The sequence below is a fragment of the Hirundo rustica genome, chromosome 1, assembly GCF_015227805.2.
Source record: "Hirundo rustica isolate bHirRus1 chromosome 1, bHirRus1.pri.v3, whole genome shotgun sequence".
NCBI classification, from domain to species: Eukaryota; Metazoa; Chordata; class Aves; order Passeriformes; family Hirundinidae; genus Hirundo; species Hirundo rustica.
In genome coordinates, this window is record NC_053450.1 from 26,323,918 (window position 1) to 26,343,502 (window position 19,585).

At 36.1% G+C, this 19,585-nt stretch overlaps 1 protein-coding gene across 2 annotated transcripts in view; it reads left to right on the forward strand.

Annotated features, from left to right (window-relative positions):
* Positions 1-19,585, forward strand: part of MMP16 (matrix metallopeptidase 16) — a 170,205-nt gene that overhangs the window by 74,168 nt on the left and 76,452 nt on the right. For both annotated transcript variants that reach the window (XM_040063856.2, XM_040063862.2), the window contains exon 2: positions 15,325-15,473. In XM_040063856.2, the coding sequence (XP_039919790.1) occupies positions 15,325-15,473 (149 nt within the window). The remainder of the gene's footprint in view (positions 1-15,324; positions 15,474-19,585) is intronic.

Below are 19,585 nucleotides of genomic sequence, written 5' to 3' on the forward strand. Positions count from 1 at the left end.
CATTAGCCTTTCTGTAATAAACCTATACCAGTCCTGTGCGGAAATTGAATATTTCAAAATTAGATTATGTACCTTTCTAGATAGAACAGTTACTCTAGACGCCTTTCAGAATGGCAGAATGATTCCTGAGGGTACCAGATCCATATTATATGCGGAGTTCCTTTAAAGCAGAGTTTACAGCAGAATTTTCAACACACAATATGAGAATCAAAACGGTGTTTCTGAGACATTTTGGATACTTTCCTGCTGTTGCAAGTTTTCTATATTTTAAATTTAATAAGGAAAGAAGAACATGAAAAGTAGCATGTGTAGAAGAAAAAAGAAGTCTTGCCGTGTATGTCTGTTAAACTGTTGAATTGTGCACTACTTGGCACTATTTGAAATGTTTCATGGCCTTCACAAGATAGGGAACACACTTTATATATATTCTTTTCACACTGATGAGTGGTAAGGATTTTACAACATTTAGTTCAAGTATTCCATTACAAAAAGTGGCATCTACAAAATTTGGTATGTTGGCTGCTCTATGTGCCCTACAGATCCAAACAAAACAAATAGCTAATTTTGAATCTGCAAGCAGATTTTAATTATTTTTTTTTTCTTCATGTGTCAGAAAACTGGCCTTGTTTAAGTTTGAAAGGATGTATACATACATTCTACCTGTCTAGACCTTGTGTGCACAGTGAAAGCATTTATGTAAACAGTTGCTGATCCAATACACCTTCACAGGCCTCAGTGGTAGACTTTGGTCCGTTTCTCTCAGGCTCCTTTCCCTACAAAGCAGTTCAGTGCTCACTAAAACCACATGAATATTTCACAGATCCTTCCAGCCCTAGACTGGTCTATACTACTCCCTCTGCAGACTTACATCCTGCTTTTTTTTTCTTCGTTAAGGCTTCTGCACTGTCCCCTGGAGGCATCAAATGCCAGACCACCCAAACTCTTGTGATGCTATTGCTTAAATATACAGCTTTTGCTAGCAGAAAGCTTTACCTCTTTGCTGTCACAGCCTCTTGTGTTTTGTTGGAATGAGATAAAGTGAACAGGCACAGAAGACAAAACTGGTGAACTCTAGATCATGATAACTAAATTCAAATCTAATAACTACTGCCATAATATTGCACCTGTATCCCAGCACATCCTCCTTTTCATGAAACAATATTATCTCTGAGGAGATCATTAATTCTAGGAGGAAAATTATGTGAAACCTTTTCTCACAGAAGACTGTTGATCATCCTGCTTCCATAGTAAAGGTTGTAAGACTTCCCTGAACTAATTCTACTTTGAAATTATATGCACCATTTAAGGAAAATACACTCTATCCTGATTTTCATCTTCCCAGTGAAAAGAAGATTTCTTAAAACTTTGAAACTTACTCAGTTAGCCACCTAACCGTGCAAGACTTTTTCCCACAGATTTTGTTGAGAAGCTTATGGTGAGATTTTGAATTGATAGAGAGAGATACAGAGAGAGAAAGAGACAGGGAGAAGTTATTTGCTGAGGGCTGTAGTTCAGGTCTCAGCATGTGTGGATTGAAGTGAATAGTTGTCAATTTATTGAGGGTGGCAGCTGAAATACAGTGCTGATGGGGTAATGCCTGCTGAAGGGGATAATTTGAATTCTTCGCATACATTGCAGATTTCTAAATTAATTGTAGACACCAAGGGAAGAGAGCTGGGCAATCTTTTAGACAGATCAGCAGAAACAGCCATTCAGTGTGCTACAAAATGAAAATGATAGGGCATTTAAAAACAGTTCTAAAAATCTTGATATATTTTAATATCATTAAGATGTTCTGTTAATATCTTTTTGCATACTGTTTGTTAGGTTCTCATAACTTAATTTCAGGAAGTGGTTCATCAAGAAAAGGCAATTCTAGAAAAGGGTGAAGGGAAGTTTTAGTATAGGAAAGCCATTTTGTAAGGTTCTGTATTAATATTGTTTCATTCAAAAGACTGAATAGGATCAGCCTTGCAAGTTAGAAAAACTAAACTGAATTCTATTTATATTTTCAAAAATTAATGTGGATCAGTTGAAGTGGACACTAAACTTAGAAGTGAAAATTGCTTTTTAAAAATTGTTTAACTGATGGAATTAATATTAATTTTCTCAAACTGAATATTCCTTAGATTAGAAGAAAGAAGAAAGATTATTTTTCAGGAAAAATTGCTTACAGAAAAAACTATAGTGGCAAGCATATATTAAAAAAGAAATGTAGATATGATGACAGTCAGTTGCAGAATTTTAAGGTAAGGAAGGAAGTAGCTCTAGATAAAAATGGGGGTTATACTGCAGATGTTTATCATACAATCATAACCTTTAAACAGTGTAAAAACATACTGTTATCTCTTATGTGTAGAAATTTTTTAAAAATAGCCAAGTTTGTAAAATTAGTTCTCCTTAGCTCTCAGGAAAACAGCACAACAACATGAGAATACTTCTTCCATGATGTCCACCATCTACTGGAAGATCTCAGTTGGAAATATCTTGAGTATCTGTTCTGATTTGGGATAGAATGCACTAGAACATTGAGTCCTAAACAGTTGAAGTAACATCAATCATAATCTGATTTTTTTTGTTCACTATATACAGGCCACAGGTTGGAGGTTTTTTGGGTTCCTTACTTGCAGTTCTGATGTACCCTAATCTGTAGAAGAGCTTGATGTTTGTAAAATTCAGGATACATTTGATTCATGACTCTGTTTTCTCTCTTTTAAAACTTTTTCCTTTATTTTTTGTGTTGTTTTGTTGTTGTTGTTGTTTTGTTCCGGGTTGGGGTTTTTTTGCTGTTGTTATGCGTAGGTTTTTTTGGTTTTCAGTACAGCAAAAATTACATTGCTCCTTTTTAATAAGGTTTTTTCCTTCCAGTAGGAGCTGAGAAATACAATATTCAGATAGTTCATTAACAGTTGTTAACTCAATTACTATATTAAAATTTTTTTCTTGTTTCTAAGACCAAAACTGAAAAAAAAGTTCAGTTTTTCTCTGAGTCATATATATACATACACAGATAAACTGTTGTAAAGATACTTGTCTTTAATACACACAAAATCTGTTCTCGCTTGCACTTTGAACTCCTAAAAAATGTATACTTACTTTTGAAATTTTGAATTTAATTGCTGAATGGGTAAAACTAGTCCTAATTTTTCCTCTAGTTTTTGGTAGACCAAGTCTAAAAAAAAGAGGTTAAACAGAAAACAAATTAATATCAAATAAACTGCTGCTTGGGATGCTTAATATTGTATTTGCAGGATTATGATACTAATGGCATTGCTATGAGAATACAGGACCTATGATAATTATTAATTGCAAATGTAATTTTCAAAATGTACTTGGTTGCTTAATTTCATGGAAGACCATGTCTTCTGGAAGAAAAAAACAGAAAAGCATACTGTATAATTTTCCCTGACCTTTTCTGCCACTGTGATTCTATCTTCATGTTTGAGCTAGAAAACCAATGTATTTATAAAAAAAACCCCAAATTCTAAAATATGTGACCTTCGCAAATATTACCAGTGATGAGTATAAGGAAATTATTTTCTTTAGGCAAGTTTTTATTTTTTTTTATTTTTTTTAATACATATAAAAATATGGATAAATTCTAATCTTTTTGGTTGGTAATGACACTTGATTGAGTTGAGCTGGGTACTGTGTGCTCTAAGCATCCATCTGAACCTATGGCTACTTAGAGCAGTCAGGGATTCACAGCATCAGGTCCAAATTAAGCAAAGCTGAAATTGTTCTACTACGTTTTAAAATTGCAGAACACATGACCATAGCCCATAGGGGAGCTAATAAAAGGTAATCCCGTGGCTTGCTTTGAAGCAATTACTCTACGTCCCTTTCTGCCTGCAGGAATCACCTTGTCACATCCCTCACATGAATCAATCTACCACTTCCCCTTCCCCTTTCTATTTTTGTAATTCTGCCCTTTAACAAAAATAGAGTTTAGAGCATGACACAAAAAGGAGAGTTGCAGATGTACTGAAATATATTCAGTTTTTCTACTACTTGCAAACAGCTGGTGAGTTAGTGTACTGCAAGCAAAATAGACATCAAATGAAGTACAAGGATTATTTTGTCTTTATGAAGGTAGGAGGCTAATAGAGCTAGCCTGAGTTCGTCATGTTCTGCCACTAATTTACACACACATTTTTTTCATGGAAAAGAAATATTTTACCTTGGAATTTATGTGTCTTTATTATAGCAAGCAAGATAGTTTTCTCTATACCTTCTGTCTTTTTTCTTTTACCTTAACATCATTGTCAGGAGTCAAAAGCTATGAATTCCATACTGAATTCACCTTTTCTTGCTCCATAAGATTTGAACTCTATACAGAAAAGCAACTGTATTCATCTATTGTGATCCATGATAAAACAGGATTAATGAAAGATACGTGATCGTTGTTGAAGATTAATTTAAAAAGATGAAAATGTTTATCCAGTATTGTTGTTACCTTTTTAGTTATAGGGGACTATATGGCATTTGAACCATACATACCAGAGGAGAATAAAGACAGGTGTAATTTGCATGAACTATCAAAGAGAATCATTAGAAGCAAGCATGTATAAATGGCAGTGCTAGGTTCTGATTGATCCCTGCCCTCCCTGTGGCAGAGTCATTTCCCACAGGCATTTTCTGAAGAAGTGTTGGAAATGAAAGTGGGAAACATTAATTATAGATCAATATCCCATGGAAACTCTTCTACTGCACCAGCATTTTCAAAACTGGGGAATAAGTCAGAAACCAAAACAATATGGGATAGAGGACAAGCTATTTTCTGTACTGCCTTTTCCTTGTCATCATTGAGGCCTCTGATCAAATACACTCATTAAGTAGCTAATAATGTAGCTGTAGTATGCGTTCTTTGAAAAACAGTAGTTGAAATAAAATATTGTCCTTCTTCCTCATGAAGGAATTGTACAATTCAGGAAATTTGCTTCCTTTTTCTATTAGATCCCTGGCCTCCTTGCAGATGTTATGAAGTTTTTTGTAAATGTTCTATTGTAGTATTTACTTCTGTTTTGTTTTCATTTCACAATTTGGACCAAATAAAGTAATTTGGGAAAGACAGAATTACCATTTTTGTTCATTACAGTTTCTTCCTGTCTCTCCCTGGGAAATGACAAACTGATATAATATATCAATTTTATATATTTACAAAATCCATGTTCATTTTCTATCTACAGATTTCAGCAGGGAAATATAAATCAGATTTTTCAAAGAGCTATAATAGTACTGTAAATATCTTAGACCAATCAAAAAAAGGAAGTATTTCTAAAATATGCAATGACATCCAGCAAGGAAGTGCAGGATCCGAAATTTTGCATCTTACATATCTGACTTTGAAAAGCATAAGGAAAAAAAAATAATGTTTTCAAGTTAAAAAGGGATATAGCATATATTTATATATGATATAGCATATATTTATATATGATATAGCATATATTTATATATTTGCATTTGAAAAAAACTTTTGGCTGTGGTAAACAAACATACTGTGCTATAAAAGTTTATGTTTCTTATAGTCATGACATCATTAATTGCTTAAAATACATTAAAAAAAAAAAAAAAGTGATATTCATCCAAATAAAGGAACTTGCTGCTTCAGTTAAATGCCTCCTATTTCCACTGAAGTCAGCTTTATTCTTGACTCTGGTATAGCCACTTGGTTTTTTACAGACAAACTTTTAAACACTGCTTAAGTGTGATAAAGTATGAATTTACATGCAATCTTATTTATAAAGGTGTTGTAAAAACCTATGAGGTATAAATCAACAAAGACATGCATTGTGCTGTTGCATTTCTGTTCTTTTGCTTTAATGCAATTTTAGTTTAACCCATAGTATAAGAATATTCATGATATTGATATCTATTCAGAAAATATTTATGTAGATATTTAGTGGAGGTTTCTGTGTTTCAGAATATGATGTTTCTTATGTCTATAAAATGATAAAAAATCTATTATAATGAAGAAAATTTAATAAAGGCAATATGGCTAAAAAAAAGTTTGTTCAAGTCACATTTCCTTTACATGTTTATGTTGCATTTCATCTATTTCAGTGTTTTAAATTGAAATTGCATAAATTATAATAGTAAAGTTATTTTATCTAATGGATTCAAATACCAGGTGCTAAATATTGGTTTGAATAATCATTTCCCCAAGGGAATTAGTAGATTAACCATTTCCTTTTTTACAGTGGTCCACCTTCCCACAAGTCTTTTTAAAGTAGCACACCACCATCTGTTGGTTTCTTACATAAATATTTTAGAACCAAGTTTTGGTACTTTTATAAAATTATTTGAAACAACCTATTGGGATAAATAAAAAGGAAAGTGATCATTACTGTGTTTTTGGTCCATGCACTGGTGGTTTTGTTTTGGTTTTGGTTTATATCACCGCATGTATTTTATAATTATACCATAGAAGACAGACATACCAAATAACCAAGTAAGATTTCTTACTTCAGTCTTACAGTAGTATGAAGTTTCTGTTTCTGGTGTTGCTGCTGCTCCTAATGATTTTACAGCCTATGAGGAAAAATAGTATATTTTTTTTTAAGTTTTAGTGATGTGCATACCTCCCTTTTGAAGGGCATGGTTGCTTGCAATGATATTCTCAGAGCCTAAAAAAGTATGTGGTCATTTCCAGCTAGTGCCAGCCACTTAGAGACTTTCCTGCCTGTAGGATTGGGATTGAAGCAGTGAGGCAGTCCTCATAAATCCATGATGAAATGCATTGCTTTGATTGTTTAGAATATGTGTGTGAGGGGAGATATGCTTTCTCTTGAGAAATCTAAACCACAAGAAACAAAAGTTCAAGCAAGTACTAAGCTGTAGGATCTAAGCAGCAAATTGTTTCCCTAGTTGTTCCTCAGTTCCCTTCTTGCCTTTTGTGTAAGAGTAAACAACTCTGCCCTAAAATACTGTAATGCTAATCAGAGTCAAAGATGCCATCAATACATATTTGGTTTAGACCAAAATAATCAGCTTGCAAGTGAGGTATTGCGAAGCTGTAGGGGTCAAAAATGCTAATACCAAGGCAATGACAAGATGGGGTGATCTTATGGAATGTGGTGACTCACTTGCCTTTGGAAAGGAACTCTTGCCTTTTTTAATATATCACTAAACAAAAGTTGCATTTATATGTTGATTGATATGTTCAAAGCCTTGTCTAAATATATGCAATGTTGTGAAGAGGGAAGTTGTGAGGCATCACTCATTTTTGCTACCAAAAAGTGAATGATGGTTTTCCAAGTAACACCTCATGGGCCTTTGGTCCAACCAGAATTGCTCTGACTCCGGGCTCATCATTGTTTTTGTTATACGCCCATCACCTTCATCTACTCAGTGGTGTTCTGGGGTCCAGGCATCTGAATGAACTCCATGGCTACGTATAATGACCCACAGAGTACCATGAAAGAAAACGAAAAATCTAAACCCAGGAAAGATCCAGGAAAGAATAACCTCTCAGAAGAAACAAAAACAGACGGATGGAAAGAGACAAAAAAATTAAAAGGTTTGAGTCTTAAAGGAACTGGAAATTATGGAATCTTGTGGGCAATCTCCATTCTCCACAATATTATGATTACCAAAAGAGTAGACAACAATTCTTTGTAAGTGTAACAATTCTTAGCTATCAGGCAGAAAGTTGCAAGTGGCACCCATGTTCCTTGTTAATTTGAAATTCATAAACCAAAGGTGTTATTGAATAGATACTGTAGAAAGAGAGCTCTGTCCAACCCTCTTCCCAGGACCATATCCAGATGGCTTTTGAATATCTCCAAGAAGGGAGGCACCACAGCATCTGTGGTCAACCTGTTTCCAGTGCACAGTAAAAAATGTTTCCTCAGACTTGAGAAAGAATTTCATGTGTTTCAGTTTGTACCCATAACCTCTGGTCATGTTACTGGGCACTGCTGAAAAGGGCCTGACTCCATCTTCTCCGCTCCCCCCTTTCGGATATTTGTGTACATAGATACGATACCCTTGGAACATTTTCTTCTCTAAGCTGAAGCCACAACTCTCTCAGTCTTTCTTCATAGGAGTGATGCTCTAGTCCTTTATTCATTCTCATGGCATTAGGAGTTTCTTTTTTTCACTTTTTTTAAGACCAGTGAGGACAAATTCAGCCAGACTATTCAATACAGCATTCTTATCCCTGCAGGAGACTTAATATTTTTCTAGAAGCTTTAGAAATTCTAGTAAGATGCAGAGGCAGAATCATTTAACATGAGCTGTATGATTGAGGATTTACGTCTGCTAGAACTGTAAGTTTTATTTGCAGAAGTATTTCCACTGGTCTGGGTCTCTCCCAGACTTTGCTAGAGATTTCTGTTAGTGACTGAAGAAAGTTCCCCTGAGCAACTAATGAATAAGGTCCACATTCTGAAGTCAGTTATAAATTCGTTACAGGAAATGATCAAGAATTTCTTTCTAGGCCAGGGATTTGTGTCGGAGTTGATATACCACTAACCCACACAGGCAGTATACTCTCCACACAGGCAGTAGAAGTAGTGAATAAACAATGTAGCTTCTGCGTTTGGAGCTGGGCAGTGCCTAATCTCTGTTCCAAGCATATTTCAGTTGCTGGAGGACAGTGCTATATGCAGACCCCACATCTGCTGCTTACTGGTAGATTCCAGTCTGTCTGCCTGGGATCTGTAAATGGCTCTGGCCTGGTGCTCCCGACAGCTCTTTTACACCTCCCACTTCTGCTGCTCTTAAGCTACATTGATGTTCCCATGTGTGAGTGTGGCAGTAAAGGAAATTATTTAGAATATTAAAACTAAACTTGAATTACAAATTAGAGGAATTCAGAACACAGTTTTGAATACATTTTGCGGTTTTACTTTTGGCATTCCTTGGACTCTTGAGTTTGAATCAAAGTCACTTACAAGGCGGAGCTTCTGGCTATTGGCTGCTGTCGTCATTCTTGAGCTGCCTATCACTGGGAAGAGGAGTATCCTTTAAAAATTATCTCTGTCACCATACATGTGTCTGGGGAAACTCCAGATTGTCACCTCTCTGCTGACATGCAGTATCATGTGTTAGTAAATCCAGTTTTGTACTGTTGGAGACTAATAAGATTATTCCATTTCACATCTATTTTTTAGCTAGAACACAGAAAAAAGCAATAGGCAGATATGTAATAGAACAGTGGAGGTGCCTCAATTAATTTTGAACTGACTAGCTGCAGCAACACTGAACCCAGCGAAGCCCAATTTATTTTCTTCTGTGACCCCTTTGAGGTCAATTCTGCTACTTCTAGTAGTGTATCTAAGTATTTACTGTAGTGGAGGCTGCAACCTAGACATCCCACAGACTTGTCTGAATTATTAAGTCCCTGCTACAATTTTTGAAATCCCCAGTAAAGATTACCATCATTAATGTGTCTGAGAATGTGTCAGTATTACATGTAAATTATTTCTTGGGGGGTTGTCACAATAATTCACAAGAAAAAAGGTTGGTCAGTTTCTGGTTTATGTCAGTGGAGAACTAAATTTTGCAAGTTGGTGTTTTGACGTTTTCTTTCTGGCATGTTCAAAGTGATAAAAAAGATAATTTATTGGTCTGAAGATGCTTCCTTCAAACTAAGACCTTTTCCACATTACTGTACAGTTTCCAAGAAACTGATTTGTTTGTGAGCTTCAGTTGTACTCTGAACATGCAAGCTGGGTTTTGGTTTTTAAGGTTTAGCTATCTCAGCTTAAAAACATGGGTACTAAACCAATCATGACCAATTAACTTCTGTTTTATCTATCATAATTCTTACTTTCATTCTGTAGACATTACTGATAGACTAGGTGAGACTCTCCTGGACTGTATGTTCTTACATTCTTTTTCTTGAAAGTATTTTTCTTACTGGATATATGCAATGTACCACATACCCATTCACATCAGTGTATTCTGTTAGGAAGGAAAAACATCCCTGATGAGGAACTGGCGGCACTGGAGGCAAGAGGAAGGAAAGACATAAGATTTCATATAATGTTCTGTGCAAACACTTTGGTTTATTTCTGTCTGTCTATCAAGTTGTCACTGAAAAGTCAGTATTAGCTGCAATAGGTAGGTCTGTAATTAAACCACACCATTAGCAATGATTATTTGACCTAAATGAAGAAATAATTTGGTCATATGGATACTAATTCTAGAGCTAGCTTATTTATTCTTAGTATAGTTAAAGCCTTCAATCCCTTTCAGAATTACATCAACACTTGAACTACTAAATGCTGTTGTGATCTCTGGAAGTTAGAATCATAAATGTATGCTTTTTGAAAATATGAATTCCCTGAATTACTCATACACTTTAAATCATTTCACTTATAGTGTCTTTGGTGGAAGTGTATTAAAAAACAGAAGTCAAAATATTTTGAAATTATGAAATGTCACAGTTTTACTCAGTGCAGATAGGAATTCTGTTGGCAGATAAAATCTAAAACAGAAATAGAAATACATGAATAATAATGATATGCAGCTGCACTACTGAAGATATTTTGTTTATGAAATTGTTTTTGTCTGTGCTTTATTAGACTGATTTACTAAGCCTTCAGGTTCATAGAACATAATTGTACTGTAGCTTATACTATGTACTGTCATTCAGGAACATTAATAATTTGTTGCTAAGCTTTCTTCTATCTTAGAAATCAGTAATATCTCTGAAGCTCTGATTATCTTAATATTCTTGTTTAATCTTTAATGACAATACATCAGTTTCCTTTATTCTTAATAAGAGTTTGGTGTCATCATACTGTTTTTAAGATCACTCTTTCTTCCTAAACTACCAAAGATCTGAATGATTAAAATCCCTCAGTCTATTTAATACACTTTAAGTTAGCCCATACCTTATTCTTTAGAGGAGAAAAAAAAAAAAAATACAGCCGTGTGAGAAAGTTCTATCTGTTCCATTGCCAGATGACCCATAGAGATAAGTAGTAGTTACAAACTAAAATGAAAAGATTTTTTCATCATGTCAGAAACAAACAAACAAACAAACAAACAAGCTCTAGGTATGTAGTCAATGACATCCAAAATCTGGAACGTGATACAGCTCATTGTTGAACACTTACATGTTCTGTGGATGCCTGCAGAAGTGTCAGTTCCTCAACAAACTCCTGTTGTGTCTATAGATTTCATCACCAATGGATTCTGTTTATCATTTTCTTTACAATTATGGAATCAGGGTAAAGGAACTTTTCTGGTGGGCAAAATGTGTAAAACATGGGTTTAAAATTTTAAGAGGTATAGATGAATGGGACATAACCTTGAAGGTCTGGTTCTGAATAAATATATTTTTAGGCTAATTTTATTTCTGTTTTTTCCATGTTTCTTTTTTTCTTTCCAAAACGAAATATTTGGGTTTGTTCTTCTGATTTGCTCCTAACACTTCAGCTAAACTCCAGTGTTTGCTAATAGGCCAACAATGGGAACTAACATGGAAATCTAATGCAAGCAGATGCTCAGTGAGGACAGATTTTAGCTTCAAGTTTTCTGGAGGTTAATGCAGGTAATGAAATATGATTAAGCAAAAGAGGTTTCTTTAGTTCATTTTTAAAATAGTAGAAAGAGTGACTCACATCAGAATGTTCAAATACATGAAAGGCTGCTTCAGAGGGGGAATTAATAACTAGTTACCTTTACCTGTAGCAGGTAAAATAGAAAGGTAGAGGCTTAAATTCTAGTAAGAAGGATTCAACTCTAAAGGAAACTTCACAGCAGTAGGGTCCTAAAGCACTGTACTGGAGAGGGAAATGGTGGAACCTATTGCCTTCCAGCTGTGGTTACCTGAGAGATACCATGGATCTGGATCTCATTTTGAAGCAGGACAAGAAAGTCCTGCCCAAAACCTTGACTTGAAGTAGCAGTATTTTTTTCTTAAATTGTATAGAGGAATGAAACATCACTTATTTGGAGTCTGGGTGAAGGGTCCTTGTTGGCATTTAAGACATTAAATGTTAGATGGATCTGCTTCACTATTTCTTTGTTCCAAGACCAAGGATTTCCTCAGGAAAAGGCTCGCCAAGACATTGTCATTGCTGAAGTACCTTAAAGGCAGACTAAGTCTAATTTCAGTAGAGGGAAGGTGGAAGTTCTGTATATAATTTCTTTCATAGCTTGCTTCAAAAATATAAGCTGAAAGAAAATTGTTTTCTTTCATTCTCCTTCTCCTACTGTTTCTTTTTGCTGTTTTGCCCACCTATATATTCTGGTCTTTAAGTTAAGCTTCTTCTCTATACTTCACAGCATTTGGGCTATGCACAATAAAATCCGAGGTGCATATTTCAGATATCTGGTAGTCTGAGCCAAGGTCTGACAAAATTTTCTGTTCTTCCTGTAGAAAACTGCAGAACCAGATTTGCTGGTATTTTTCCTTGTTTCATAATCCTTTCTCGTAAGGAGAGAGTAAAGAATTTGGTAACACTAAGTGCTACTAGCTCTCAAACATTCACCAGCCTGGAAGTCAATTTGTCTGAATTTTCAAAAAGAAACTTACTTTCAGAGCGTCATCTGACTTTCCAGTATATTGGCTATGTCTTCTAGGCTATTTTGAAGGCTGAGGGAAGACCCAGGTGGTCTGCTTCTTTTGTTCAGTGATTGAGGGTGGCTTTCAGGCATCCTGTACTTACCTTGTATGTAAGACTTTTTAGATAGGGAAAGGCTATACTGTCCTGTCCTGCTGTTTCTGGGCCAACTCTCTTTTCCTTTACTGCCAAGTGTCTGTAGTGGCACTGTGCTAGATTCCAGTTTGTTGTCCCTGCTCCACTTCTCCCATGAGCCGTAGTTCCCTAGATATTTTTTTCTGTCTCTGTAGTAATAGCTTTTCTAATTCAGATGTCTGAAGGTTTAACTTCTGGCAAATGTTCTTACTTGCAATCCCATACCTCTGACTTCTTCAGTTACACTGCAGTGAGGATGGTTTTGCATGATGATAGGTGACCTCCCAAGCCTACCAAGAAATTTTGTCTGCCCTTAGCACCTGAGAGCTTCTTAAAAAGGCCTGGTCTTTGTCTGTATACCAAATTTTTGCTAAGAAGGTGACACCATTTTACATAACCGTGACATGCTACTGTGAACTATTTTTCTTCCCTATTTGTTTTGATATCACTGACTTGAGAAGATGAATATAAAAATAGCCCCATTCTTAAATATATTCACTGTAAATATTAATGCAAAGACCCTCTACATACTACACTGAAATCAATCCACTCTGTGTCATACTTATTTATTTCTTAGTTCCATGGTCTTGTTTCCACATATTACATTGCTCTTGACAACATTCAGGTTCTGTCTGGCCTTTCAGAGCTATCTTTCAATAATGTAGGGAAGAAAAGGCTTTGTCTGCAAAGTGGCACAAAAAAAGTTATTTCTGTAATTACCCAAATCTTGCACACACTTAGTGTACACAAGCTCTGCCTTAAAGCTGAAAAGTGCAAGACGGCACGACTGTGTAAAGTTGTATGTAGGTATGGATTGTAGCAATTAGTTTGTGTTATAAATAAGAGCATTCTCCTATCTGTTAAACAGAATTTTCTTATTCTGAATGATTCCTGTATATAGAGATAGTGTGAAGGTAAAAGACTTTAGTCTGGGTCTTAATCTTGCCTATACCTTCCTGTCCTGTTTTATCTCCCTGTTGTGTCGAGCGCACAAACAGGTTTGATCCCTGTGGGCCATTCACTTAAGAGTTGGATTCTGTGATCCTTGTGGGTCCCTTCCAACTCAGAATATTCTGTGATTTTGTGATTCTGTGGTTGTTGAGTTTGTGTGTGAACTGCACAGGTAAATGTGTGTTTAAGGTAAACATGTTTAAATTAAAAATATCTGAAAATTTCCACAGTCCTTAAAGCCATTTTGATCTTTTACTTACACTGACCCAATGTTCACCTATAATGCATATTCAGTTTTAGTAAAGTGAACATTAATAACAAGTTAATTCAATGTGATCATCTTCACTGTGTTCATAAAAGGGGAGTGAATCACAACCATGGTTAACCTGCTGCAAAACTGAAATGGTGGACTCAGCCAGATAAATTTAAAACTGAAAATTGATACATAGGATGGTGTTAGGCTGCATGTAAATGGTGCATATACAAACAGGTAAAAACCCAGAAGTGTTGTATGAGGCAGAGAGAGCCCACAAAACACTATAAGGTGTGGTGGGTGGTTTGGATACTGTTCATTAATGTAATGATTCAGAATCTATGAATTATGATATGTTTGAAAGAGGTGGCTGAATCAATTTGTTGTTGTTGTTAAAGAACAGAAGTTTAGATTTATGGGGTCATAAATATTTTGTTACTGGGGGGAGTGAAATTGTAGCAATACATTTTAATTGAGACTTGTAGATTGGCAATATATGCACCTTTCATTCTAGGGAGAACTTTCAGCCCTCAAATGAAGAGACATTTTTAAAGCTGTGTCAGTGCCCTCACTTACTCAAAAGTCTTTCACTGTTTTCTGCATAGTCTTGATTTTGAGAATACATAGAAACATTATGATAGCTGCAGCTACTTGTTCGTGAAGCATTGCCTCAAGAGGACAGCAGGTTTGAGAGGGCTTGTCCAAGTGTTCCTAAGATTGTGGCTGTAATACATGAAGCTCTCAGTAACTTGCACCTCACACTTCTACACTATTAAGAGCATAAGCACTCATCATTAAATTAATCTTGATTTAAAAGGCAGTTCCTCTTGTGAGAGAATTTTCTCTAAGTGGAGGCAGATTCTGCTACTTCACTATCTCCCGGACACCTTCTTTGCCTATAAGTACGTGATTTTGATATTCTTCACAGAAAGCTGAATGTCTTTCTACCCTCTCTTTCATATTTTTCTGGAGATAATAACAATTTAGTGTAAATGTGTGAGTTATTGTGGATTTATTATTGTAGATGATGAATATTATGTGTCCCGTGGGCAGTCAATCGTATGCGGCATATATCGTAGATTTATGTCTTGTCTGTTTAAAACACTACTTGAAGTGCCTAGAGCCAGGGTTAGGTGCTTAAGTTGTAGCTTCAAATAAATAAATAAATACATTAAATAAATAATTGAAGCAGGTGGTTTCAGATAATAAAGAGAGATGGCTTCTGGGTAGAAAACTCTGTAAATCTTGCAGCAACAGAACCTTTAATAAAGAGGGTGAAATAAAATCCACAAAGAATTTTTTATCTGCAGATAAAATAAATTAAAAAAACGCAAGCACCCAAACTAACAGGACTTGTATTTGGTGAATTAGAAACTTCTTTATGTATTGTATAAAACTAATTATTAGGAACCATTTTATTTACCTCTAATTTCTATTTAATAGCCACTGCACTTGTCATTGCAGGTATGGTTACAAAAGTATGGCTACCTTCCACCAACTGACCCCCGAATGTCGGTGTTGCGCTCTGCAGAAACCATGCAATCAGCTATAGCTGCCATGCAGCAATTCTATGGCATTAATATGACAGGAAAAGTGGACAGGAACACAATTGAGTAAGTAACCAGTACTGAACTGCTCTTGACTTTTCTGTTTCAAGCAGGGTAAAATAGAACTGGGAAGCAGCAGTGTAACCAGAGTATCCAAATAGTGGTGCAGCTTCCGATGGGGAGGTAAATTGTTTCTCTCTTTCCTTGCCTTTTCATTTTCTTGCTCTTCTGTATTTGATGGTAGCAGGTCATCACCTGCCTCACTGCTGTCTGCCTTTCGGCAAGTGATTGTAAACAAGATGTTACAGGGTTACCTTAAGCGAGGGCCAAGAGGTTATCATTGTGGAAGGGAAGAAACATATTTGAAACCAGCAAGAATCCATGAAATGTGTCATCATTGAAGAAGTCTTTTTTTCACTGGAAAATCTTTAGTGTAAATTTCTTCATTCTTATTTATTAAATTTGGCAGACTCCATTGGCCCATTTGTTTAGTGGTTTCCAGTAACAAAAGACCAGGTGTGGTCATTTTAACATGCAGCAAAATTGAATTAGTTTTGCTTGCCCATTCTGATTCTGAAGTTGTTTCAGGCTCTCAGTGCCTGATTTTGGTGACAGAATGGTGTCTTGGTTTGGAAAGAGAGGTGTCTGCCAGGGATAGCTGGAGCTTCCCTTGGAACGGAGAACATAAACATTCTCCCTCCACGTTATTATAATTTTGCAATTAGGGGGCTTTCAGGCACAGATATGGGAAGAGGAATAGCAGTTCTTTACTAGGAATATTAAAAGATACAAATGTAGTAGTACCAAAAAAAAAAAAAAACCAAAACCAAAAACAACAAAACAAGCAAAGAAACAAAAAATTCTGACAGTCAGAATACAACCTCCTGACACCCTGTTGGTCAGGGTGTTGGTAGCAGTCAAATTAAGTCCTCTGGAATGACAAATGTGGTTGTTGGAATAGAGATGATCCTGTAGAAGGATTCATTGGTAGCGAGATGGGCCCAGTCTCCCTCTGGGAATCCAGTGGAAACAGGTTGTTCTAGTGTTCTGACTCCAAGATTTTATCCAAATAGAAATGCCTGGCTCCTCCCACTGGGTGGAGCATCTCACAATGGGGTGATTATAATGTTTTCAGTCATTTTCAGTTAACAGCAGATATCCCCCGAGGGAGGATGGCCTGTGGAAGAGATAAGAACACTGCCTCACCTGGTTTAAACAGCTGTCTGATTATCAGAAGACACCCACCCCATTCCCCCTCTTACGAGTTATGAGGAATGGGTCATAGAAGAGGTAGAGAAAACACCTCCCCAACCAGTTTCAACAGATGGCAATAGAATAAACATTTTTGGTTACATATTGTAACCCAAGACAAATGGACACAGAGAAACTCTGTAAAATCCAACAACTCTATAGTACGTCAGATTTTAAAAATGTGCAAAAAAAATAAAATAACAGGGACTATTAATACACAGTTAAGAGAATGTATCTGGGATTAAGACAGCAGGACCAGGGCAATGATCATGCTCCTGTACTTCACATTGTGGGGCCACTCTTCGAATCCCACGTTCTGTTCTGGGCCCTTCACTGCAAGAAGGACATTGAGGTGCTGGAGTGTGTCCAGAGAAGGGCAATGTAGCTGAGGAAGGGTCTGGAGCACGAGTCCTATGAGGAACAGCTGAGGGAATTGTGGCTGTTTAACCCAAAAAAAGGAGGCTAGGGGAGACCTTATCAGTCTCTACAACTACCTGAAAGGAGGTTGTAGTCAGATGGGGGTCGGCCCCTTCTCCCAGGGAAGACAGGAAAAGGCTCACACGGCACCAGGGGATATTAGGAAACAGTTCTTCACCTAAAGGGTTGTCAAGCGTTGGAACAGGCTGCCCAAGGAAGTGTAGATGTGGCACCTAGGGACATGGTTTTATAGTGGATTTTGCTATGCCATGAAAGTGGTTGGAATCAATGATTGTAGAGGTCTTTTCCAACTTGAAACTATTCTCTGATTCTCTGAAGTGCTTGTTGGACTCATTTCAGTTAAATTGTGATAAAGATTATCTTGTAATTTCAGAAAAAGTTACTTCACTTGAAAAGCAAGCAATAGCTCAATAGTGTTGTCACTGCATATCCAACATTTGCTTCAGTGAAATATGCTTCTACCGCTCTAAAATACTTATTTGGGGGGGGGTGGGGGTGGGGGTGGAAATCATCTTTCATTTCCCATCTACCATCCCCAACCTGATGTGTCATCTTTTGTTATTATTTTATGGTAAAGTAACTGACATTAATGATTTTTCTATCATTTAGAGAAGAGACTACAAAAAATGCTGGCAGGATTGGAAAAATCATTTTATTCCACTGACACATACTCTATTGCATTGAAAAGCAATAAAATAAAGCAGATTTTGTCGCTGCCCTTAGGGGAGGTGAGTTGCTCACACTCAAACACACACACACATCCCTCAGTTTAGGAATTTAAAGGACCTTGACCATGCAGTGCAATAGCAGTAAATGCCTTGTGAGAGAGGCATGCTGAAAAGTATGTTCATGATCCTTGCTGCAGGGTCAATTGTCTATGCTCTTCATACAGATTGATCTTGGAGGAGAAAGTGCTGCCAGTAACTAGTACCCTTTTCAAGACACGTCAGTAGCAGCTTTGTCAGAGACAATATATTTCACTGATAAAAGTAAACCGTCCATTCGCAGCAGAACAGAAGAGACAGAAAGGGGTAACCTAAGGGAAAGCAGAGGCCATCTTTTAGTTTAAAGTATCAGCTGGAGATCTGAAAAAAAAACAACCCAGCATTCTAAACCCAAATGGAGGTGGTTAATGTTGCTAATTAGGCATTTTGGCTAGCAAGATTTTCTTCACTTCTGCAATTTAAGAGATTAAAAAATCCATCTATGTAGCAATCCAAACTGTTAATCTTATAAAGTGATGAATATCGAGTCTTGGAGATCTTTTGATGCATGATTTACTTCTACACAGGAAGATACAATATATTGTAATTCTTAGGTAGACGTAACTCATGCTGGATGAATGCTGCATTTACTTAGATATTTGGAGTTCCATTAACTTTACTCAAGTTAGGAATGGAACTGATTCTTAAAGGCTTGTCACACTTACATTGTTGTTGAAAAAAAGAAACAACAATACCCTAATTTTTAACTAAATTCTGGCCTCAAGGTACCATCAGTTCACATCACTGAATATTCATGGGAGATATGACTATATAATAAAGAGTAGATTGTTTTTCAGTTGTTCATTTGTGGCATTATTTTGTAAGTTTTTTGAAATAATTTTCCCTTTCATCTACACAGAAAGTATATATACTCTTTAGGTCAGAAATATATGACAGTTTATACTTTGTTTCTCTAGGATTAATATGCTATAATAACTAACAATGCTGGTGTTGCAAATAATAAATAAAGCAGGAACCTCATAAAAAATATGTTTTCATCTTGTGCAAGAGGATTTACCTGCTTCTTTGACACATCTTGAGATTATGATATGCCCCTTTGTCTTCAGAAGGACAAACAATTAAAATAGTTATAGTAGCAACTTGATAGGAACCAACTTAGGAGGTATTAACAAAGAAATAATGTCTTACAGCAGCAGCACCATGAAATGTCTCCTGGGGGGATTTTGCTGCTCTGAAAAAAAAAGATAATCCCTCAATGACTATTTTGGTATACATAAATAAGAACAATATTAGTCTTCTCCCTACTACTTAGCATTCACTTGTTTTTGCCATTTTTTTTTCTCAAGTGTCTTGAAAAGAAGGATGCATACTTTTTGCTGGGGATTAGGAAGAGTGGGTGATAGGAGGAGACACCCTTATAATGGTGTAAAAATGTGAGGGATGCTCTGAATACAATTACCATGATAATGGCTAACTCAATGAAAATACTGTCTGACGTTTGCATGGAATGCCAAGGTATTTTCTGTATTTGATATATATATTACCAAACAGAGTCAATGTTTCATGAAAAAGGACATTTCTGAAACTGGACCCACTGTTGGCATTCCTTGTCTTCTACATCCCTAAAAGAAGCATTGTAGAAAAAGACTAGTTGTTGTCTTATCTAAAAAATGCTATACATGTTTATGCCCAAATTTGTTTTGCACTTTTGAGGAGTACACTACAAACTTCTTGATATACAGATGGAATGGTTATGTGTACAAT